This window comes from Papaver somniferum, unplaced genomic scaffold (genome assembly GCF_003573695.1).
Source record: "Papaver somniferum cultivar HN1 unplaced genomic scaffold, ASM357369v1 unplaced-scaffold_107, whole genome shotgun sequence".
Lineage (NCBI taxonomy): Eukaryota > Viridiplantae > Streptophyta > Magnoliopsida > Ranunculales > Papaveraceae > Papaver > Papaver somniferum.
Genome location: NW_020619603.1, coordinates 9890281 through 9914345, shown reverse-complemented (window position 1 = coordinate 9914345; position 24065 = coordinate 9890281). Strand labels below are relative to the sequence as shown.

General features: G+C 37.0%; 3 protein-coding genes, 1 long non-coding RNA gene and 1 other non-coding gene across 6 annotated transcripts; 3 read left to right on the top strand and 2 right to left on the bottom strand.

The window, feature by feature from the left end:
- Window positions 1-1069: 1069 nt before the first annotated feature.
- Window positions 1070-2758, bottom strand: LOC113328416. Its single transcript, XR_003349391.1, has 2 exons — window positions 2547-2758; window positions 1070-2126 (listed from the first exon to the last, which is right to left on the bottom strand). It is a non-coding gene; the product is annotated as an uncharacterized LOC113328416 (long non-coding RNA).
- Window positions 1832-1903, top strand: TRNAW-CCA. The gene has a single exon. It is a non-coding gene; the product is annotated as a tRNA-Trp (tRNA).
- A 1989-nt stretch (window positions 2759-4747) lies between the features above and the next one.
- LOC113328403 (N-alpha-acetyltransferase 40-like) lies at window positions 4748-7021 on the top strand. 2 transcript variants are annotated; one of them, XM_026575517.1, is made up of 3 exons: window positions 4748-5828; window positions 6393-6587; window positions 6942-7021. In XM_026575517.1, exon 1 carries the CDS (start codon window positions 4978-4980, stop codon window positions 5659-5661), a length of 684 nt encoding a protein of 227 aa, XP_026431302.1. In that variant the 5' UTR covers window positions 4748-4977; the 3' UTR covers window positions 5662-5828; window positions 6393-6587; window positions 6942-7021. The 2 variants fall into 2 exon arrangements, with proteins under 2 accessions (XP_026431302.1, XP_026431301.1); XM_026575516.1 differs by lacking the exon at window positions 6942-7021 and having other exon boundaries at window positions 6393-6831.
- A 1174-nt stretch (window positions 7022-8195) lies between these two features.
- LOC113328027 (putative disease resistance protein RGA4) lies at window positions 8196-11051 on the bottom strand. The gene has a single exon (XM_026575122.1). It carries the CDS (start codon window positions 11049-11051, stop codon window positions 8196-8198), a length of 2856 nt encoding a protein of 951 aa, XP_026430907.1.
- Window positions 11052-18677: 7626 nt separating this feature from the next.
- LOC113328180 (ABC transporter C family member 9-like) lies at window positions 18678-23887 on the top strand. The gene is made up of 2 exons (XM_026575268.1): window positions 18678-18991; window positions 19276-23887. Exons 1-2 carry the CDS (start codon window positions 18964-18966, stop codon window positions 20733-20735), a joined length of 1488 nt encoding a protein of 495 aa, XP_026431053.1. The 5' UTR covers window positions 18678-18963; the 3' UTR covers window positions 20736-23887.
- The last annotated feature ends 178 nt before the right edge of the window (window positions 23888-24065 follow it).

Genomic DNA, 24065 nt, shown 5'->3' with positions numbered 1-24065 from the left:
GAATGAAAACTTAAACACTTTGAAAGAATTTAGGTGTGCACTAACTCTTCAATCCCACTCTCTGTTTCTCAACACATGGGATTCTAATTCCTGAATGCAGGTTAGCAAGGTTTTCTATACCTCTAGTCATATCATCTATTCCTGTACTTGATATATAGCACGCAAGCTCAGAGACGGAACCACAATTTAAAGAAATAAACTCAAGAGAAGAACCAGGAGGACTAAAGAGAGGATATAATGGAAGTGCCATTTATCGTAACTCTACTTACCTATATATTCTGGGGGGTTGTGATAGTGGCAATTGCACTAGTAATTTTCTTTTGCTGCCGTAAGAGGAATTGAAACCGATTCCTTGGCGGGATACCCAGTACCGCATGCTCCTACATACGTACTTGAGCGCATTAATTAGAGACGGAGTGCTTGCAGCTGCCACCACTGTATAGATGCCTATCATTGCGGTGGGTGTGGCCTTTGCGGTTGCGGTCGATGAGATTGAGTGCTTTTGGTAATGTGTACAAATAAGTTCTGCCTTCTTCGGTTAGTGAGTTCGGTAGTTAGCCCGCCTAGTGATTCATTGTACAGAATATAACTACTCCATGTAATTAATTAATGTTCGTTTGTTATGTTTATAGGCTAGCACAGACTTTCTTTTTGATGTCCTTTTGTTCATCATGTTGTGAACAAAAGTATTTCTTTAGCCTAATCAATAAAATTGAGTTTAAACCTGACTCTTTTTAGTTCTATAGATTTGGAAAAACCCCATGAGAAACGCCTCATGATTCTCTCCATTTATATTGTTTTGTATCGTTTTGTGTTGCTTAGGATGTTTTGATGAATTTGGTCCTAAATGGAATCATCTTTGCTTACCAATATCTTCTTTGCAATCCCAAGTATTTTTTAATTCTCATTTCGCAAGACAAGGGCCATGCCTGGTTGCCTATAAGGGCCATGCACACTTATGTAGTGACCCTCCTAACTCGACTACCTAAATCAGTTCTTTCTATATAACAATTTGGATTCTTTCTTTTCCCAAACGCATGATTTTTTGCCAGTTGAATTCTTAGGGGTGGACAATTTTTTTTTTTCCGAATAGAAAAGATTATATCAAGAAGAAAAATCCAACCAGATACAAGAGCTAGCCAGAGACTAGATTACACGTGAATAGCTTGCTCCCAAATGTATCTCTTTCACAGCTCCACAATATAAGAGTCTGTTTAATGTGAATAATGATCTCTTATACATATTTGTGTCTTCCCCTAAACACCCTGCTGTTTCTTTCCTCCAAAATTATCCAAAACAGTGCATAATGCATTATATTCCAAAGCTTTCTGCTATTAACAGTCATAACATTCCATTCCCATGCTTCAAATAACTGCATTATAGTGGGAGGTAAAGGCCAGCAGACATGAAAAGCTTCGATGATGTATTTCCAGGCATTGAAATTAGTTTGACAGTGAAGAAACAGGTGATCTGCATTTTCGTCTGCCATATTACACATAACACAAACTGTAGTTTCTATCTGCATCCCTCTAAAAGTCAACACATCTCTCTAGTAGGCAGAGATTTATTAAATGCAGCCAACAGCAAGAAACTTACCTTAGAGGGAATGAACTTCTTCCATAAGTATTTGCTGTAATTACATTCTTCCATGACACCTAACAGAGACTCATAGCAAATTTTAATAGAGAATTGATCGAATTTTCTTACCTCATCTTCTTCCATAAGTATTTTCTGTAATATTCAGCCCACCCTGTTTTAATGGTACTACTGCGATGAAATAACCGTGTTGGTTTTTTATATCAAAAAGCTGAACACTTCTATCAACAACCAGGGATCTGTGGCGCAATGGTAGCGCGTCTGACTCCAGATCAGAAGGTTGCGTGTTCGATTCACGTCAGGTTCAACTTTTTTTTTTGAGCAGTTATCACAAACATCGGCAGATAGAATTTTTGATCCTATTCCGAGCAATGATCTTACCTATGGCTATGGGAACAGTTATCACAAACATCGGCAGATTGTTGGATCCGGTGGAAACAAGGGGACACATGTTTTTCCAATGTGCAGCTTCAAAAAGCATCTTGATTGCCTTTGCCTATTGGCTACAGACAAGCTCTCAACCTCTTCTCCTGCAGAGAAATTATGAAGCAACATTGGCCAGAGTAAGAAAGAGTATTCTCATCCTGCTCGTTTGGACTTGTTTAAGTTTTGAATTATTCTTGGCTCGCTTTAATTTTCTGATCCTCTAGATTATCAGAGTATTACTGCAAGGGTATCTAAGTAAATAAACATCGGGGTTTCCAAATATTCTTGTAGAATAATGAACGAAGGAAATAATACTCAAATTTTGATTGTGTTGATGGAATATTTACAGGTCAGATGCTGGGAAATACAAAGATCAGGAACTAATATTGTAAATGTTGCAAAAGCAGCAATATCTCATGACCAGCCGGTTCTGTGCTCGGCCTGGAAAGATGATGGAACGGCTGTTTTCTCAGGAGGGTGTGACAAACAAGTAAAGATGAAGTTCTGAAAGAGAAAAACTTCACCTTTAAATGCCACAGAGTGGGGCAGGAGATATACTCGGTCAATTCAATAAATTTTCATCCTGTTCATCGCACATTTGCAACAGCCGGATCTGATGGTGTCTTCAATTTCTGGGACAAGGATAGCAAACAGAGAATCAAGGAAATGTCTAGGTGCAATAATCCTATTACTTGCAGCGCTTTTAATAATGCTGGTTCAATTTATGCATACGCGGTGTGCTATGACTGGAGCAAGGGTGCAGAAAATCACAAACCATCTACTGAAAAGTCGAGCATTTTTCTCCACCTACCACAGGATTCCGATGTTAAAGCGAAGCCACGAGCTGCGACGGGAAAAAAGTAAAAATGCTGCCGTAGATGTGGATGGTAGATTGACAATGGTCGTCATTGTTGGGAAGCAAAAGGGTCCTCTAGTGTTCATTGCTTAATTTTTTTCGGAAATTCGTGATACAAGTAGGGTTCATCTTATTTAGTTCAGATGTTTACATTTGTCAGAGGTCTTTCTCTGTTGTTATCGGTATAAAGTTCTCACAATGTTAACGACAGACTCTAAGTTTCTCAGGGTGCATTGAGTCCGATGTTGCATAAATTTTTGTCTCTTTTATTTTGGCATGTAACTTGTAATTTTTGTCTCTTTTATTAGTATGCCGGAATTTATAGAAGAAGAGTAAGGTAAAAAAAAGTTAAATCTAACATCTTTCCACCATGCCTCTGTGGCCATAAACTCATGAAGATTTTGCAAATTAATCTTTTCTAATAATGCATGAACATCGCTCTCCGGACGGACATGTGAAATACTGAGTTCGGTAGTCTTTTGAAGTGCAATGTTAACGCTATGAAGTCCTTCTATATTTGCTGGCAAAACGTTAGGCACATCCGTTGCAATCAGCATACACAACTCATGCTCTAAGGTGTTAGGATTATGAGTTTTAAGTAGTGGCCGAATATGCGTGAGTTCTCCTGAAGTTGTTTAAACTGTTGGTGGTTTCCTAATTTTGTATCTTTTCTTGTAGGCCATTCGGATCATATACATAAAGAGAGATAAATTTTACTGCATGTCTTTTTAACGTTGATGCAGAGCATTGAGCGAGTTTGTGTTAATAAGAAATGAGGAATTTTGAGACACTGGGGAAAACCAAAAATAAACCGGCAATAATGATTACACTAAAATTAAACCTGCAATAGTGATTAATTCATTTCTTCATAAATCATGAGTAATTAAAAGGATTCAGAGGTCGTTATTGTTGCTAAAAATGTGTAAGTTGAATCTTTTAACAGATAGCATCAAGTAAGTTAAACTTTTTACTGAGAATATCTCTAAATCATTATTGTTATTTTTAATAAAAGGGGTAGCATCACTGACTATGATCTGCATTTTTTATATCACATTTTTAGAGGATTAACACTACATATGCATGCATATAACCAAAATAACCTTGGTTAACATCAAATTAAGTGTGATATTAGTAAAACTAACAAAAAAAAAGAAACGCCGCCTTCACTTTGGTGGTAGTGAAACGTTTCATTTCACCACTACTTTGTTGATAGTGAAATGTTGAATTTCACTTCCTTTTGTATGGTAGAGAAATTTGCAATTCATGTTAGAATTATTGACGTGAATCTTCCATTTCTCTTCCATTGGTGCAAACGAACCAAGGTTTTACATATTGCTAATATGTTTTATCCATACCTAGAAAGAAGAAAGATCTGTGACTTCATCGTTTGGGTTCTCGATTCTTCATATACAGCAAATTCAAGTGCATTTAATGACAGAGAATGAGAATCACAAAATCTTACAGTTAATTTTACAATTGATTCTCTTAGCTTTGAAATTGGAAATGGAAGTATTAAAGGATTTTTTACATCAAATGATCATAGATGATCAACACTAGACATAAATTCGTTCATGTATATGCGGGTGGGCGTAGTTGTAATAAGTCGGCCTTGAAGGATTTTTTGGTCCAAAAGATATTGAAATTTAACTCATCCACAAATCAGAGTTTATCACTCCCTTGATTCAAATTCTCCCTCCCAATAACAAAAGTGTATTTATTTATTTATTTATTTTTGTTGAGGTTGGGTTGGTTTATCGACAAACACAAAAAGGAAAAGAAAAATTGAAAAACCATAAATACCCCTACAGATGTAGTAGTTTTAAGTAACCCAAGCCCAACCCACATTATCACCAATCCCATCTCCTTCTCTGATCTATTCCCGGTTCCTCTGTACTCGCAGAATAAAACCAAACTTTTAAACTCCACAGAGACCCTTCATCAGTTTCGGCTCCAAATCATCGAAAGGAATCACCTTTTTGTGCAAATCAATACAACTCCTGCAGGTACATTTTTAACTTATAATCTTCAATTTTGAAATTACGGGCATGGAATCGGGGAAAACGTTATAATCATATGAAAGTTGATACATTGCTAGAAGAATGAAACGAAGGGAGGTTTTAGAAAAGAAGAAATCAATAGATGAAATCATAAAAAATGCTAATAACCCACTGAAAGATCATCTCAATTCACTTCCATCTTCTTATCTTCATTACAATCGAAATGGTTTATGTGTATACTTAGAATCAGGAATTGGGTCAAATCTATCTTCATTCATGAAACAGTATATTCAAAAGCTACTGAAGCTCAACATGGAAGCTACATATGGACCAGAAGAATGGATTTTCGAAGAGAAAGTTAAGCGTAAAGAAATGGTTGCACCGGACGCACGGTATCTGTTTGTTCGAAAGACTGCGGGTAATGATGATGCGATGCAACCACTAGGGGATCGTTTTGTGGGTTTTGTGCAGTATCGGTTTGTACTGGAGGAAGAGATGCCAGTGGTTTATGTTTATGAATTGCAGCTGGAAGAGTGTGTGCAGGGAAAGGGATTAGGGAAGTTTTTGATGCAGTTGGTTGAGCGCATTGCGTATGAGAATCAGATGAGTGCTGTTATGTTGACTGTTCAGAAAGCGAATGTGGTTGCTATGGATTTCTATATGAGTAAGCTAAGGTATGTGATATCATCGGATTCACCTTCACAGATGGGGTTTGACGAGAGCTATGAAATTCTGTATAAAGCAGTTGATTGTGAAGTAAAAGAAAAATTGGGTACAATGCTGTGACCAATTTGTCAATCTTAGCATGTCTAGTTCTGTGGAAGTGTGACGAAGCCCACTTTGATGGGATTTTCATTGAATAATAAGGAGGTGCAGGATAGAGAATACAAGATGGCGATGGATTATAGTGGACTTATCATACCTCTTAGAGATCAATCTTACTGGAACAAGAGGTAACTATTTGTGCATTGTGACTGTCACTCCCTCACTCTACATGTTACCCGAATTGATTTGTTAGAATGTACTGTTTTTATATTGTGTTTTATTGAGAATTGACAATCGTGAATCCACCAGCACTGGTTAGGCCAGACCTAGAAAGAGAAATGAGAAGAGAATATTGTGTTCATGGTCACAGTAGGACCAACTGCAAAGATGCAGCTAAAGGAGTTTCAGAGTCAAGTGCAGGTTGTATGTCCTCTAATTTTATTAGGGCATCTATAGTTGTGACTAATCAATATGTTATTTTAAATAGTGTTGCCTAATTGTTTCACAAGATTTTCACCGCTTGTTAGGAATTTAGCGTGAACCGGCTGAACTTCATGCTCAAGCTTTTTGAACAAGCTTTGAATTTAATTGCATTTAATTTTGAATCGACTCATATTTGTTGGAACTGTCAGTCATTAAATTATAGCCTTTCATGTCTTATTTGTTTCATTTATGCTGATCCTAAAATTGCTGTAATGGAGCTATTAGTCGCTATCAGAATTTGTTGATACTAAGACAAAAAGAGTTTGCAGGAGAAAGAAGAGGATGAGCGCGAGGATATTTTGTAGTGGGGCATGTGGTGAGAACTATGCATTGGATGAGTTTTGGGTCTTCGTTTACATCTTTGAGAAATGATTCCACGGGGAATTTGTGAAGATAAATCCAGCTAAGGCTGATCATGTCCAGCAATACATCTGTCCAGCTTGCACAAAGTACATCATGCAGGGGTAAGAAACCTATCACAATGTTTTGTAATTTTTCTTGACGGTGAAATCTGCAAATTATCTCGAACCCAGGTTAGACATAGGATGATTTTGATTACTTTGGTTTTTGAATCTGTGTGCATCGTGAACAATTCAACTGTATGTTTGGACATGTTTTCCCTTCTAGGAAATTGAACTGTATCCTGTTATTGAAGCCCCTTCTCGTAGTTAAAGAATTCTATATGGTAAACATTCATGTTCTTGATTAGTTATTCCCCTTTTAACCTAACCAAGTCATTTTTAATGGTATGATTGTATCTGGGAAATGGTTTGTTCATTAACCAGCAGAACTCTCAAGTGCTGTTTTCGATTTTCCAGGCATTTTTGATGAGTGGATTAGAAAAAGAGAGAAAGCATATACCGCTGGTGTTTCAAACAAATTAGTATGTCTGGAGATGTTGGTTCATTTCACCATCCTTGTTGTTGTTGAGATGCTCACCATCTTCAAGAAAACCTTGAAATTTAGAGCAATTATAGATAGATAGTTGTTGAAGACTCGGAGTGATGTTTTGGAGTAATACGCCCAATGGGGTATATATTAGCTTTGGAGAATCAGATACATAAATGGATGTGAGATTTAGGTACTGTAAATAATACAACAGTAAATATGAGGTTTTTTTGTTTGTTTTTCCCCCTGAAGGGTGCATTTTATTAAACAAATGAAGTGTTACAATGTACAGTTCTCGGTGTTGGAACTGCACGCAACTTGATTTGCTTCCTTGTTCACATGTGACACTTTGTTGTGTGGAAATTTTTGTAGTAGAATAAGGATTTTCCTTAGCATTTTCGATGGATACCACGGAGCCTTGGTAGATTGTTGTAGTAATTGTGTCATTGCCTGTGAGTCTACCTCGAACCGACTTTTTTCCAGTGGTTTTGAATAGCCAACTTTGTTGCTTGAAGGAGTCCCCATGTTTCTGTAGTGATTGCTGTTGTAATTCCTAGCGGTCCCGCCATTGCTTGTAATACCTATCCTTGAATGTCTCTTAGATATCAGACCTGCTCTTGCCGGTCCTGGGTGTCCTCTGATGACTCCATATGATGTTTCTTGGTAACCATAGAAGATACATGGTAAAACTGACTAGCACTTTGGTTTTTCCTGGGAATTTCATGTTAAGGAGTTCATTGATGTTTGCCGGTGGGCTTTCTGCCAGGTGTGAGAAAATGTGTGGTTGTTTCTGAATGATTGGTACGTACAGTTTGGGAAAATGGATGTGTTGCTGATGTTCAGTCGATGTAGAAGATGAAATGTTGGGAGGCCTTCCAGCTAGGGTAACTTTCCATAAGAAAAGACGGATTCTTTGGGAGCTTTTCAAAATTCGTTGCGGGGTTGGGAATTGAATAATTTGAGGTTTGACTTTGATGATTTATTGATATCCTGTTCTTGTGGACAATTGCCAAATCAGGTATTCGGGGTGTAGGAAGGTGGATGTTGATGATGTGGTGGAGAAGGTGTTGAAGATGAGATCATGATTTCATGTATGTGTGGGGAGTGGATGAATGTTGTTAACTTCAGAAGAGAGTGGACCTGTGGGTAGTAATTGGAATGAGATGAATTGGGGCAAAACAGGTCTACTTCTTCCACTGATCCACAAATTCCATCAAATTAACTAACTTCCGAGAATCAGTTGGATCTTCTTGAATGAATTCTTTTTGAATAAAATCAACTTTCAACTCTTGAAGAAAGATAAAAGATTCTTCGAGATAGTTTGTTATTAACTCCTTCAATTCGTCGCACTTGAAGATAGTTAATTTCCGGAGAGAATTGAATGACCATATATCTGGGAGTACCCATAAATTGGGACAATCAATCAACTGTAATGACAAGAGAGAGTTGCTGATATTGCCGGAGTTGGAGTCTAAGTTCATTTTAGATAGAAAGAATACTAATGCTTCGAGATCATCATATCCATTATCGTCATCACCATTCTTCTCGCTGTTGTTGTAGACCTCGAATATATAATCATCTCCAACAAAACCAAGAAACTCGGAGCATTCATGAATAACTAGTTCTTGAAGATTTGGAGTATTGTTTTGGGATAGTAAGCTCAGTGGAATATATAGTAACTGAGGAGATTCTCTTATTTCAAGAAAGGTGACGGAGGTAAGTCCTCCGGTAGCTAAAATTGCAGCGACTGCCTCGCTGTTATTATCCATTAAATACAATTTCTTAAGGAAAGGAAATGAATTAGGTATGCTTCTCAGTTTTGGACAGTTGAAGATTTCTAGCTTCTCAAGGGAAGGAAATGTATTGTAAATTGGAACAACCCATTCTTTCAGAGTTTCCATATCTCGAACGTTCAAATGAATTAGCGAAGGGAATAGTGATATTGTAGTTGTGCTGCTGATTTCTTCTTGCTGGTAATAAAACTCTTCACCCAAAAACTCGACATAGTACGCCATACAAATTTCAAGAACCTCAAGACATGGGAGCATACCTAGCGATAGTAGACTGTCACTTCCACTGTAACCCGAAAGATTTAGTTTCACCAAATTGGGAAGGCAATTAGAAGAACTCATCCATTTCGGAAACCTTTTCCCCTTGAATCCATATATTTCCAACTCTCTCAAATTAGGGTGAGGTTCCAGACCCTCCAACACCGCCTCCTCATCGAAACCCATATGATACAACTCGAAAAAGGTACCCCATTTTAGACACAAATGACGCAGGTTTATCTTTTCTTTTAACTTTGCTCTCTCCGCATCAATACCATTTCCTAGGTCTACAATTTTTAACACTTGCAGATTATTTAGGTTGGCTAATTCTTCAATCCCACTAATACTAACACTACTATAAGAGATGGTTTTTTCTCCATTTCTCCTCACCATATAAGATTCTAATGTTTCAATGCAAGTTAACGTTTCTGTATCAATGGGCATTTCGCCTCGCTCTCTATCATGTATAAGAACTCTCAGTTTTGGCCAATGTTTTATTTCTTTGGGAAGCTTACAATCTCCAAATACCATTACCTCCAAATTGCAAAGGCTGCTAATGCATGATTCAGGCAATACTTTGATGTCAGTACCTGTCAAATCTAGGCACCTTAATCGAGTCAATGATCCAAGGTCTCTGGGTAATACATTTAGCTTTTCACACCATTCAATGTTTAACCCTCCTAGATTTTTTAAAGACCCTATATTTACAGGTAAAGCTACAAAATGCTTGCAACTATATAGATCTAATGTCTGCAAATCTGTAAGCTTAATGATAGAATCTGTCAGCACTTCAACATCCGAATGCCGGATATTAAGGTGCCTTAAGATTTTTAAAGACCCAATTCCTTTAAGGATTGTTTCTACATTCTTGCATCCACGAAGCACTAATGTCTGCAAGTTGTAAAGCTGATGGATTGACACATGATGTCCTTCATCAAAATCACAATAAGTCAGGTCAAGGTACCTCAAATGCTTAAGCTTAAGTAACTGAGATGGAATATCTAAAGCATAGCAACGAAGCAAACAAACTACCCGCAGATTTTCGGAATAATGCAAATGTTCTCCCAAACGATCATTTCTAATGGAAACAATGGACCTCACTCTTTTTGCTTTTTCCAAAACTTTTGAAAATGTTTTTGATGTTTGCGCATCTAAATCTAACTGCAAACGGCGAAATTCGGAAATAGATTCTATGTCATTTGAATCAACAATTTTGATGTCATGAACACCATTGACACTCAGGGCAAGATCATGTACTAAACCAGGCATCTTGCATGTTTCGATGTCACCTAACTTATCCTTTTTCACAATTTGAAAAAAAGAATCAGCCAATAAACTGTGGAAATAATGATTACCAACATCCTCTTGTGATAATTGATTTCCGTCCTGAGATGGATGAAGGAACCCTTCAGCCATCCATAATTGAATCAAAGTTATTTTATCAATCTCGACATCCTTCGGGAATAAAGAGCAATAGGAAAAACAAAGTTTCAAATGTGAGGGTAATTTATCATAGCTAAGTTTCAATATAGATGTTATTTTAGTTCTCGCATCTATCGTCTTTAAACTATCATGCTCTAGGATTGACAGCCAACTAGTCTCGGTTAGGATGGACAGCCTATCATTAATATCTTTTATTTGAGGTTCCATCTTCAAACGAAATGCAAATGAGTTGGATGATGAAGACATATCTTGTACCTTACTTCCTTCGCCATCCATTTCAATTTGATGCCTGGCTTCGTAAGTAAATTCGTCCAGAACATCATCAGCATCATACACAACATCCTTGAGCCTTCTTAACCAAAGTCTAACAACCTCAGATTCCCCTTGCCGCTTCTCAGCTTCGGTTGTTACGGCCGCTATCGTCTCCAAACTATTTTTAAGTTTTTCCAGCTCATATTTCACACCCCAAGCCTTACCAATCTGTTGAGTAACAACATAACCCAAATTTTCCAATAAACCGGTTGTGCCGTCAATGAGTAGACCTTCCATGAGAGTGGTGATGAAAATAATAACGAGGATGGATAATTAGGCAAAGAAAAATAACCAAGTTGATGGATCAGTGAAATATGGAAAATTGGGGTTAAAACAAGTGGAATGTATAGAATCTCAGATTTGTTTTTGAGTTTAGTGTCCGATATTACAGCTATCGGAGTTATCTATTTATAGATGCTGGCAATTAAATACTCCCTAATATGCATTTAAAGTTTTAAACCAAATAATTGCCTAGCTGTTCAAATTTAAGATGAATTCAGCAACACCTAACAAAAAAAAAGTCGTCGATGAAATGAATGCAAATTCGATTACTTAATTAGTTAATTATGATTACTTGAAAATAAGTAGGTGTAAGCATTTGGTTTTAACTTAATCTAATCTAATTTAATCGAATCTTATCTTAGCTAACCATGTACTACCTGCGTCCCTAATTAAATAACCTAGTTAAAATTTAATAGTAAATTTAGAAAAAATTTATCTTCCAAACTATATAACGGATTTTCGTAAATTTTATATCATCGAAAAACATTTTAAAACACTTATCTAATGAATATAAATATGACTATCAAATTTTACATATTTCTTATAATAATACTAATCTATCATTCCACTTATTTATGGTATAGGTCATGACTGAAGAGTATGACAAAGTCTAACTGCAGCTATTACTGTCTATTGATCTTATCTAAGTAATCTTATCTAATCAAAGTCTAAGTACAGCTGTGGAGATGAGTTTAGAACACTGAACTTGACCACTTATTGTTGGAATTAGAAGATAAGCATGAAATTCAATCGGACTTTTGATTCTTGATCACTTTGGTGGTTTTTGGTGGATCTCAAAGGCCAAATGATAATGATTGATTTTTCACAGCTACCAATGGCTGCATTGCTATATGTATTACAGTTGACTAGCTACTTAATCACCTTAATATATACATATGATGATGAGCACACACTCAACAGCCTAGTTAGCAATTCGGGATTCGGCAAACGTACGGAACGGTAAACGTACGAGTATTATACGGTTTTGTAAAATCCAGATTCGGTCCAAAATTTGGTCAATGGGACGTGATTCGTCAGTAATTCGGAACGGCATACGTACGTGTATAATTCGATTTATAAATGTGAGTTCGGCTCTGAAAATTCGGTATCTATATATAACAAATAATTTGTATTTATAAGGTCATAGACCAATTTTTATGCATATGTGTGAGTTATTTAAAGAAAAAATAAACTTAATATGATGATATTAATAATATATACAACATTAGTTATCCAAGAGGACGTCGTATGGTGGTTTAGATGCTTGGTTAGTGAGTTTGAGATCTCTCTCACCTTGACCTTCAAATCTCTTCAGTCGTTTTTGTTTCATAAAAATTACAACACGTCTAATATTCGGTCGTGTATGCTCGGAAGGCAGTAAAGCCCAAAAAGTGGAGTCTTTGAAAAGTAAAAGCTAAAGAATTTATGGCGAATTAAGCGGACGTATCATTCGGAATACGTAAAATTCGTGAACGGTTCGCGAATAATCCGGGAATGCCACATAATACGCGACTTGGGTTTGGAGTTGCAAACGTACGCGAATAAGACGATAAAATTCGTGATACGGAAAAATTCGCGAATGATTCGCGAATCATTCGCGAACTTACTAACTAAGCTCAACAGCGCGTCATTTATTTCCAAATATATAACACTGGCGGTGCTGCCTACTACTTGATCTCGTTGAATATAACATTCTTGAAAATTTATTTAATTCTAAGCACAGTTTTCAATTTGATCAAGACAATCTCAGAAAATGATTCCACTCGATGTGCATATATACAAATAAGTATAGCTGGACAGGATTTCAACAAAACACTCATCTTGCATAAGGGTGCAGCTTGAGACTATTCTAATAATGAGAAACAGTAAAAATGTTAGAGGACTACCTGAAAACGATTCTTTCTGATGGGCGTTAGCTTAAATTGCCAAGGGCCGGGCTCTCCACATCCAGCTACATAAATGCTTGTTGGCAACCGTGCATGAACATGTAGCAAAAAGATTAGCTAATTTTTTTTCGAAAAGAAAGGTTATATTGAAAGAAAAAAAGTATCTACAAAGTGTACACGGGATTAATAAAAAGGGGTAGGATCCGCTGACATGGTTATGTTGACATAATCCTCAAAAGCAACGGAAAAAATCAAAGGCCTATTACTGAGCAACTATGATGTCACATTGAAACAGGATTTGGTTAACAAAGTAACCCTTGAGGTTAGCTAAGGTGTAATTGCTAGAGCAGAATGAGTTTAATTTCTGGACGAAATCATGAAAATCTCCGTTCTTACTCATACCTCAATTAAACGAACAAATTAAGGAGAGAGTGAACTTAGAAGGATAATTAGCGAAATCTCTGTTTGGAAAGTCGTCTTAACATATTAAGGGTAGATATAATGTACACCTGTAACACCTCAGTTATCAACATTGTGGAACAGATTAGGAAGACTCAACCATTCATTATTCATATATGTGGGAATTAAGCATTTGGCCCTCCCCTCACTCTCTCTTATTCAAATGATCTTTGTTTAAAATTCATTTTTAAGACTAATCCATTTTGTTGAAATGACCCTTAAAAAAAAAGGAGGGTCATTTGGATAAAGATGTTTGATGATGTTATCAAATAAATTATATCCTTTATTAAGGGTATAATCGTCATGCCAACATGAACACAACATGTCTTACGAATCTTACGTAAGAATTCGACAAATTTTATATATTGGAAAGTTTTTTGAAAGACCTACACAACGAGCGTAAATACAACTATCAAATTTTCATTTTACATAAATTTTTATTCTTTAAATATTTTTTTAAAATTTTCCTCATATTTTATAGTGTGCAGACAATATGCACACTGCTTTTTATGTGTAGGCAATATGCACACTGATTTTATGTGCAGACAATATGCACACCGGTTATTTTATTTCAGGGCCACTAGAATAATTTGCAAATTTTATTAAATAACCCTGGGGTCAAGAGAGTAAAACCCATAATTTCTAGGGCCATGAGAATAAATTACTCTTCATATATTGTGAGGTTATATATGTTTCTTGGTTATTTACTTTTGTCTTTATTATACTCCCTCCTTCCCCCTATTAGATGACCTACTTAGTTTAAAGTTTTGTCCCATCATTAGTTAACCTATTTCAGTAAACAAGAGAACATTTCTAATGTTATCCTTTTGATTGATTATCGTTAGTATAAGAAATGTATATAATTTGATATCCATGCTTATACTCGTTACGTAGGCGTTTTAAAATGCTTTCCAATGATACGAAGTTTACGAAAATTCATTGTATAGCTTGAGAGATAAATCATTTCTAAATTTTACAAATTATTATCCATAAGGGTATAATTATAAAAAACACTTAAAAATACTCCTTCCCATTCCTTAGTTTAAGAATGGTGGAAACTTCAACTAGGTCATCAAATAGTGGGACAAAGGGAGTATGTGTTTATTTATGTTAATGCATTCGAAGTTGTGGAGCTATACCATAACATGGCTCTCTCGAAGTCTTCATCGGTCCCTTTGACGGATTGGAGAACTGTTTACCCCTCAGGGCTTCTGTTCTATTTTCTTTTTCCTTTGACCAATGAATTGCTTCTTTCGGTTTGGCTTAAAAGAAAAGAAAACCATATGTTAATCTTGTCTCGGTAAGATCTCGATTGCATCTCAACAGAATCATGGTGATCTCGGTGAGTTTCTATGCGTGATGTGCTTTATCCCATGTAGTGTCGTGTCGTACTTTATCGCATGTTATATCGTGATGTGCCCAGATTTTAACGTGCTATGCCGCTTTATAATCATGGCAGCATGACACACTTTAGGCCTCTAACACTTTAGTCCAACGGGAAAATGTAACATTACTTTTAGACCGTTGGAGCATGGAATAATTCTAGACCGATGGACATTTCTCACGAAAATCGCACGACAGAAAATCTTGCGGTGATTTTGCAATAACTTTATCACGGAGACAGTAAAATTTGAATTTAAGTACTTTGGTTTAATTACACGACCTTGTCGGGTGGGCTATGGAAACATGTGTCGTTTGTTTATTTATATCAACAACTATTTGGTCGTACACTGTATACCTAGGAGACACCGAATGTTAACTAGGAATTGGAGTCCACTTTTGGCATCGATCGTGATGTGCTTAGTTCGTTCTACCTTATGGTGGAAAATTCCGAGAAGAATCCCATGAATTTTCTTTGGACAACTGTTTAAATATGCACCAAATCACATTATGACACATGATTATATGGACTTGGATTTAAACCTGTAACCCTCATATTTTAATACCTCATTGCTCGGTTCATTTTCTACTGAGTTATTGAATAAACATTAAACTCAAGAAGACAATGAAGCACATTTTCTGGGTCCTGACAGGCTCATGTGCAAATGTACTTTTAGGCCGGCCAGATTTAGCAGTAAGTTTTTTTTGTATTGGGTAATGATTTTGTATTTGTTTTGTTGTTCCATAGTTGAAGCTATCCGATGTTAATTTTTCGGAAATTTACAAGGTAACTTGGTGTGAATCTTCATCTGAATTCAACTTGGAGGCGATTTTCTATCATCTTAAAGCCATAAAGGCAACATCTCTTTACATCCATCAAATATGTTAATGAAATTTAAATTGATTTTTTGTGGGGTTTTTTTTCATGAAATTATTGAAACCCAACGATTCTGAATTGATTTTTTGTGGGTTTCTTGTTCTTCTAATTGAATTCAGCTTCGATTATACCATACATATATTTGTTTCTGTGGTTGTTGATTATCATATGGGAAAATTGGGAAAATGCCCCAATATGTGGTGCAATGTTGGAAATCTGCCCTAACATTTAAAAGTTCGGAAAAATGCCCCATTCCGTCAAAAACTCAGTTAAGTCACATGTGTGAGCCCACACACGCGAATAAAAAGACAAATACGTCCTTCAAAATTCACGGTTAAGGGTTCAAAATCCAGGATTGAGGGTTTAGGGTTCATGTTTAAGGTTCTGGTGGTGGAAGCGGCGGTATTAATGGTAGTTCTGGTGGTGATGGTGGCTTTACGCATGTGACTTAACTGGGTTGGATGTCAAAGTTAACGAAATGGGGCATTTTTCCAACTATTTTTAACGTTGGGGCAGATTTCCAACATTGCATCTCATATTGAGGCATTTTTCCAATTTGAAAACCTTACATCAGTTTTGCATAAGTTGCCAAATTTGCCTGCTCTTAGTATTTGATCTTTTACAGAAACTTATACCTAACTTTGAAGTACAACCATTGCCTGAACAAATCATGTCAGACAAGGGTTCTAGTTGAGTCGTAGAATATGATTACTGAACTGTATAAGTGTACGTTCATGCAGTTGTGCAAAAGTGCATGGCGTCATGTCCTATTGATTTAATCGGAGCAACATTCAGTACTCCAGCCACATCGTATAACAAACTTGCAATCCGAGCGTAATTAGCTTGGGTGTTTATAATCAATTATCTTGTTGTGCCAATACCTGAAAATGCCATCATCCTCATCTTGTGCTGTTCTTCATCATCGCCTTGGCCTCATACGTGCATTACCAAAGTTGTCTTCATCAGTATTTCAACTCATTGGCCCTCCTGAAATTCATGAAACCCCTTTTGTTCCACAACCACAACCACCACAAAAACCACCTCCAACAACAACTCCATCAAGTAGTCCAAGTTATCCAACACCTGCATGTCCTTTCATGGATCTGTTGATTAAAAATTTCAACAAACCACTGAAACGAAGTACTTCCTTAAAAGGATATACAGAGAATGGCTCGCCCACTTACTTATCTAGTGGAAACCCATTGCTTGATTTCTTCTTCCATGTTGTTCCAGACACACCATCTGAATGTGTGATCAAAAGGCTAGAATTGGCTTGGGATTATGACTCATTAAAAACACTGAAGTTGATATGCAACTTGAGAGGTGTCAGAGGGACTGGAAAATCAGATAAACAGGGTTTTTATGCATCGGCATTGTGGCTTTATAAGCATCACCCTAAAACCTTAGCTGCTAATGTCAAGTCATTTGCGGAATTTGGTTACTTCAAAGATTTACCAGAGATTCTTCTCAGAATAACCGAACAAGGTCAGGAAGAGGAGGAGAAAAAGATTTGGGTTACGAAGCAAAAGATGTGATGCACTTTTAAAACCTGGAAAGAGGAAATGGTTTTTATACAGAAAACACCACGAGAAGAAAGGATACAAGAAGACATGAAAAGAGGTGAGATGGTGAAAGAAAAAATGAGAATGTTACGAAATGAAAGGGGAATCAAGAAGGCGCTAAGAGTAATCGAGAGGTACAACGGGGATGAAGATTATAGATTGGTGCATGACCAGATCTCTCAAGTATTTGCTGAATATTTAGTTGCAGATTTGAAAATTCTGAATGCTGGTAATTCTTATGGGATTCGTTTTGCTGCAAAGTGGTGTCCGTCTCTATATCTGTGTTATGATCAAGCGACACTGTTGTGTGAAAGCATTGCAAGAAGAATTTTCCCTCGTGAAGCGTATCAAGAGTATGAAAACATTGATGAAGCACATTATGCTTACAGAATACGTGACTTAGGAAAGAAGTCTTAGTCCCCCTCCGCAATGCTTTGGAATTACCTGAAGTTTTGTTGAGATTATTAATCCCACATGGTTGGGTTATTTAAGATCCTGCGGTTTATAATCTATTAGGGCTTTTCCACTCATTGCCAATTGGTTTTGAGTTGGATGCCCGCAGACTTTAATATGGTATCAGAGCAGGCTAATACAAGAAAAGATCATGATCCGACAGTTTCCTGTATCATACCCCTTGCAGTCATACGTTTCAGCAGAGCATTGACGTAGCTAAGGAATGGGAGACGGATTATCAGGTGATACAGAATAAGTTCCGAGAAAATGGATACATGAATGTGCCCGAAATTGTGTTCTGGAACCTGCGTGAATCTAAAGCAACTCCAGTTTTGAGTCAACCAGAGGGTGTGGCAATGGTTAGTGGGTTTTCGAAGAATATGCTGAAAGTGTTTCTGGAGGATTCTGATTTTTGCAAATTTACACCTTTAAGTGTAATGGAAAAGGCAATCTCTGGATAGGAGTACAATAAACTTGTCGTAGTTGATTAATTATATCGACTCGTTCTTGTTATAGTGAACTTGAAAAATAAAATAAAAAGATGTGAGGTCATGGAGCAAGCAATCAGTTTTCTATGTTGCCTAGCTCGCCTAAGCGCCCTAGGCGCATGAGTCCCCCAAGGCGCAGATATGTGAACAAATTTCTTTTTCTTCTTGGCTTTATCTACTAATGCATGTGAAATATGCTTATAGAATAAAAATAAATGTATCCAATTCTGCAATTATAATCCCCATTTTGTAAGAACATAATAAAAAATAAATGCATCCGATTCTGCTTCAAAAAAAAAATGCATCCAATTCTGCAATTATAATCCCCATGTTATAAGAACAAATGCTTAAGAATACGAATAAAGAGACAAGAATAAATGCTTAAAAATAAGAATAAGTGCATCCAAGAATAAATCCTTATTATAATCCTCATTTTATATGCTGCCTTCTTTTGGCTTTATTTACTAATGCATGTGAAATCCAATAGAATGAAGTTAATTGTAATTTTCTACCTCCAATTTTAGACAAATGCATTGGTTCCCTACTGAGTCTCAGGACTTCGAAGACTCAAAACACATTTTCCGATTCACTCTCATCTCCTACCTGAACTATTGATCCTTCGCTAGAATATATTCTTGGAGTTCTGCAACTAAGTTCTATCAACACTTTGGTAAAACTCATTCTCGGAGTTCTGCAACGGCCATTGCTTTGGTGATACTTGGCTGCAGGTTCTAAGAAGGGAAGCTGATTGGTTCACAAGACATGTTTGATTCAAGCTACAGTTTATCAAGTAATTTCTGACTCCTGCATTCTCTACTTCACTGTAATGCACGCATATATCTTTGATGAAGCTTTTTACCTGCCATTATAATGCAAACAGCTCATAACTAATTATATCCGTGGAAACATGCATATGATTGTTCGCACTGTAAAACCTTATAGTTATAGCTAAAACAAATCCACTTCACATAAAGACCCGTTGTAAGATAAAAATGCAGAAAAGTCATACCTAGACATGGTAAGGTTTACAAGGCACTAAACCATAATCTTTATTTTTTCTTGAATCTGCTGCAGGCTGGAGCGTTGGGTTCCAGTTAGGCACACCATGTTTTTGGGAAGAAGTCAGCATATTAGTCCAACTAGGGGTTCTAGGAAGCATTTTGATCTGCTTCATGAAGAAAAGATGTGCACATGGATCACGAAGTATAGAGGAAGGTGTAGGAAAATACCCCAGCAGCATCAGACTTGGCTTTGTCTACAAATCTGCGTTAGTTTGTTCTGTTTTAATAGCAGGAACTCATATCTTGATGCTTTGGATGATTTTAAACGGATACGACGCCCTCTGCAAATCGAAAAACTCAGTTCTCTGTAAAGAAATTCTGTTAGAGATATCATGCCTAATCACATTACTTCTGGTTTTGAATCTTCGTCACTCAAGGTCCTTGAAGCTACCAAGGGTTCTAAGAGTCTGGTGGATCTTAAGCTTCATATTATCTATTGTCCATACAACTCTTTATACAAGTTATATTCACACAAACCATAGATCCCTAACCATAGTGTATTACGTCAACTTCGTCAGCTTAATTTCCTCAACATACTTGGTAGGAATTTCAATTAACGGGGCAACTGGCATTAGCTTCATCACCAATAGCACCACAGAGTCACTACTGAACAAACTTGAAAATCATTCTGATGGAAAGAAGGAAAAGGAATCACCTTATCAAAGAGCTACACTTCTCCAACTCATCACTTTCTCTTGGCTTAGTCCATTATTCAAAGTTGGGTACAAGAAACCACTCGAACAAGAAGATGTCCCAGGCATCCACATCAAGGACTCTGCTGAATTCCTCTCCCATTCATTTAACAACATTCTAAAACAAGTCAAGGAGACAAAAAACACCAGGAGTCCATCAATTTACATGGCTATCTTTCTGTTCATCAGGAAAAAAGCAGCAATTAACGCATTTTTCGCAGTAATCAATGCTGGAGCATCATATGTTGGTCCATACTTGATCAATGACTTTGTGGCCTTTTTAACTCAGAAGAAACACTACAGCTTAAAGACTGGTTATATTATTGTACTAGCATTCATAAGTGCCAAAACGGTTGAAGTGATTGCAGATAGGCAATGGGTTTTCGGGGCTCGCCAACTAGGCATGAATCTGAAAGGAGTCCTTATAACCCACATATATAAGAAGGGTCTTCATCTGTCAAATCAGTCCAGGCAAAGCCACACTAGCGGAGAGATTATTAATCTAATGAGTGTAGATATTCAGAGAATTACGGAATTCATCTGGTACATGAATATAATCGGGATGCTGCCGATCCAAATTTCACTAGCCACCTGTATCCTATATTTGAATTTGGGTCTTAGCTCATATGCAGGATTAGCCGCAACATTAATGGTGATGTTATGCACTATACCTCTTCAAAGAATCCAGAAACGGTTGCAGTCAAGGATCATGGAAGCGAAGGACGAAAGAATGAATTGCTTCTTTCGGTTTGGCTTAAAAGAAAAGAAAACCATATGTTAATCTTGTCTCGGTAAGATCTCGATTGCATCTCAACAGAATCATGGTGATCTCGGTGAGTTTCTATGCGTGATGTGCTTTATCCCATGTAGTGTCGTGTCGTACTTTATCGCATGTTATATCGTGATGTGCCCAGATTTTAACGTGCTATGCCGCTTTATAATCATGGCAGCATGACACACTTTAGGCCTCTAACACTTTAGTCCAACGGGAAAATGTAACATTACTTTTAGACCGTTGGAGCATGGAATAATTCTAGACCGATGGACATTTCTCACGAAAATCTCACGACAGAAAATCTTGCGGTGATTTTGCAATAACTTTATCACGGAGACAGTAAAATTTGAATTTAAGTACTTTGGTTTAATTACACGACCTTGTCGGGTGGGCTATGGAAACATGTGTCGTTTGTTTATTTATATCAACAACTATTTGGTCGTACACTGTATACCTAGGAGACACCGAATGTTAACTAGGAATTGGAGTCCACTTTTGGCATCGATCGTGATGTGCTTAGTTCGTTCTACCTTATGGTGGAAAATTCCGAGAAGAATCCCATGAATTTTCTTTGGACAACTGTTTAAATATGCACCAAATCACATTATGACACATGATTATATGGACTTGGATTTAAACCGGTAACCCTCATATTTTAATACCTCATTGCTCGGTTCATTTTCTACTGAGTTATTGAATAAACATTAAACTCAAGAAGACAATGAAGCACATTTTCTGGGTCCTGACAGGCTCATGTGCAAATGTACTTTTAGGCCGTTGGAGGCAAAGCCGGCCAGATTTAGCAGTAAGTTGTTTTTGTATTGGGTAATGATTTTGTATTTGTTTTGTTGTTCCATAGTTGAAGCTATCCGATGTTAATTTTTCGGAAATTTACAAGGTAACTTGGTGTGAATCTTCATCTGAATTCAACTTGGAGGCGATTTTCTATCATCTTAAAGCCATAAAGGCAACATCTCTTTACATCCATCAAATATGTTAATGAAATTTAAATTGATTTTTTGTGGGGTTTTTTTTTCATGAAATTATTGAAACCCAACGATTCTGAATTGATTTTTTGTGGGTTTCTTGTTCTTCTAATTGAATTCAGCTTCGATTATACCATACATATATTTGTTTCTGTGGTTGTTGATTATCATATAGAGGAGTTGAACCAATTTGAAAACCTTACATCAGTTTTGCATAAGTTGCCAAATTTGCCTGCTCTTAGTATTTGATCTTTTACAGAAACTTATACCTAACTTTGAAGTACAACCATTGCCTGAACAAATCATGTCAGACAAGGGTTCTAGTTGAGTCGTAGAATATGATTACTGAACTGTATAAGTGTACGTTCATGCAGTTGTGCAAAAGTGCATGGCGTCATGTCCTATTGATTTAATCGGAGCAACATTCAGTACTCCAGCCACATCGTATAACAAACTTGCAATCCGAGCGTAATTAGCTTGGGTGTTTATAATCAATTATCTTGTTGTGCCAATACCTGAAAATGCCATCATCCTCATCTTGTGCTGTTCTTCATCATCGCCTTGGCCTCATACGTGCATTACCAAAGTTGTCTTCATCAGTATTTCAACTCATTGGCCCTCCTGAAATTCATGAAACCCCTTTTGTTCCACAACCACAACCACCACAAAAACCACCTCCAACAACAACTCCATCAAGTAGTCCAAGTTATCCAACACCTGCATGTCCTTTCATGGATCTGTTGATTAAAAATTTCAACAAACCACTGAAACGAAGTACTTCCTTAAAAGGATATACAGAGAATGGCTCGCCCACTTACTTATCTAGTGGAAACCCATTGCTTGATTTCTTCTTCCATGTTGTTCCAGACACACCATCTGAATGTGTGATCAAAAGGCTAGAATTGGCTTGGGATTATGACTCATTAAAAACACTGAAGTTGATATGCAACTTGAGAGGTGTCAGAGGGACTGGAAAATCAGATAAACAGGGTTTTTATGCATCGGCATTGTGGCTTTATAAGCATCACCCTAAAACCTTAGCTGCTAATGTCAAGTCATTTGCGGAATTTGGTTACTTCAAAGATTTACCAGAGATTCTTCTCAGAATAACCGAACAAGGTCAGGAAGAGGAGGAGAAAAAGATTTGGGTTACGAAGCAAAAGATGTGATGCACTTTTAAAACCTGGAAAGAGGAAATGGTTTTTATACAGAAAACACCACGAGAAGAAAGGATACAAGAAGACATGAAAAGAGGTGAGATGGTGAAAGAAAAAATGAGAATGTTACGAAATGAAAGGGGAATCAAGAAGGCGCTAAGAGTAATCGAGAGGTACAACGGGGATGAAGATTATAGATTGGTGCATGACCAGATCTCTCAAGTATTTGCTGAATATTTAGTTGCAGATTTGAAAATTCTGAATGCTGGTAATTCTTATGGGATTCGTTTTGCTGCAAAGTGGTGTCCGTCTCTATATCTGTGTTATGATCAAGCGACACTGTTGTGTGAAAGCATTGCAAGAAGAATTTTCCCTCGTGAAGCGTATCAAGAGTATGAAAACATTGATGAAGCACATTATGCTTACAGAATACGTGACTTAGGAAAGAAGTCTTAGTCCCCCTCCGCAATGCTTTGGAATTACCTGAAGTTTTGTTGAGATTATTAATCCCACATGGTTGGGTTATTTAAGATCCTGCGGTTTATAATCTATTAGGGCTTTTCCACTCATTGCCAATTGGTTTTGAGTTGGATGCCCGCAGACTTTAATATGGTATCAGAGCAGGCTAATACAAGAAAAGATCATGATCCGACAGTTTCCTGTATCATACCCCTTGCAGTCATACGTTTCAGCAGAGCATTGACGTAGCTAAGGAATGGGAGACGGATTATCAGGTGATACAGAATAAGTTCCGAGAAAATGGATACATGAATGTGCCCGAAATTGTGTTCTGGAACCTGCGTGAATCTAAAGCAACTCCAGTTTTGAGTCAACCAGAGGGTGTGGCAATGGTTAGTGGGTTTTCGAAGAATATGCTGAAAGTGTTTCTGGAGGATTCTGATTTTTGCAAATTTACACCTTTAAGTGTAATGGAAAAGGCAATCTCTGGATAGGAGTACAATAAACTTGTCGTAGTTGATTAATTATATCGACTCGTTCTTGTTATAGTGAACTTGAAAAATAAAATAAAAAGATGTGAGGTCATGGAGCAAGCAATCAGTTTTCTATGTTGCCTAGCTCGCCTAAGCGCCCTAGGCGCATGAGTCCCCCAAGGCGCAGATATGTGAACAAATTTCTTTTTCTTCTTGGCTTTATCTACTAATGCATGTGAAATATGCTTATAGAATAAAAAT

Excerpts from the sequence above, each read along its gene's own strand:
- LOC113328403 (XM_026575517.1), top strand. The coding sequence starts at position 4,978 with ATGAAACGAAGGGAGGTTTTAGAAAAGAAGAAATCAATAGATGAAATC.
- LOC113328027 (XM_026575122.1), bottom strand. The coding sequence starts at position 11,051 with ATGGAAGGTCTACTCATTGACGGCACAACCGGTTTATTGGAAAATTTG.
- LOC113328180 (XM_026575268.1), top strand. The coding sequence starts at position 18,964 with ATGTTTGATTCAAGCTACAGTTTATCAA. Across the intron at positions 18,992-19,275 it reads TTCAAGCTACAGTTTATCAA|GCTGGAGCGTTGGGTTCCAG; the intron begins GTAATTTCTGAC and ends AATCTGCTGCAG.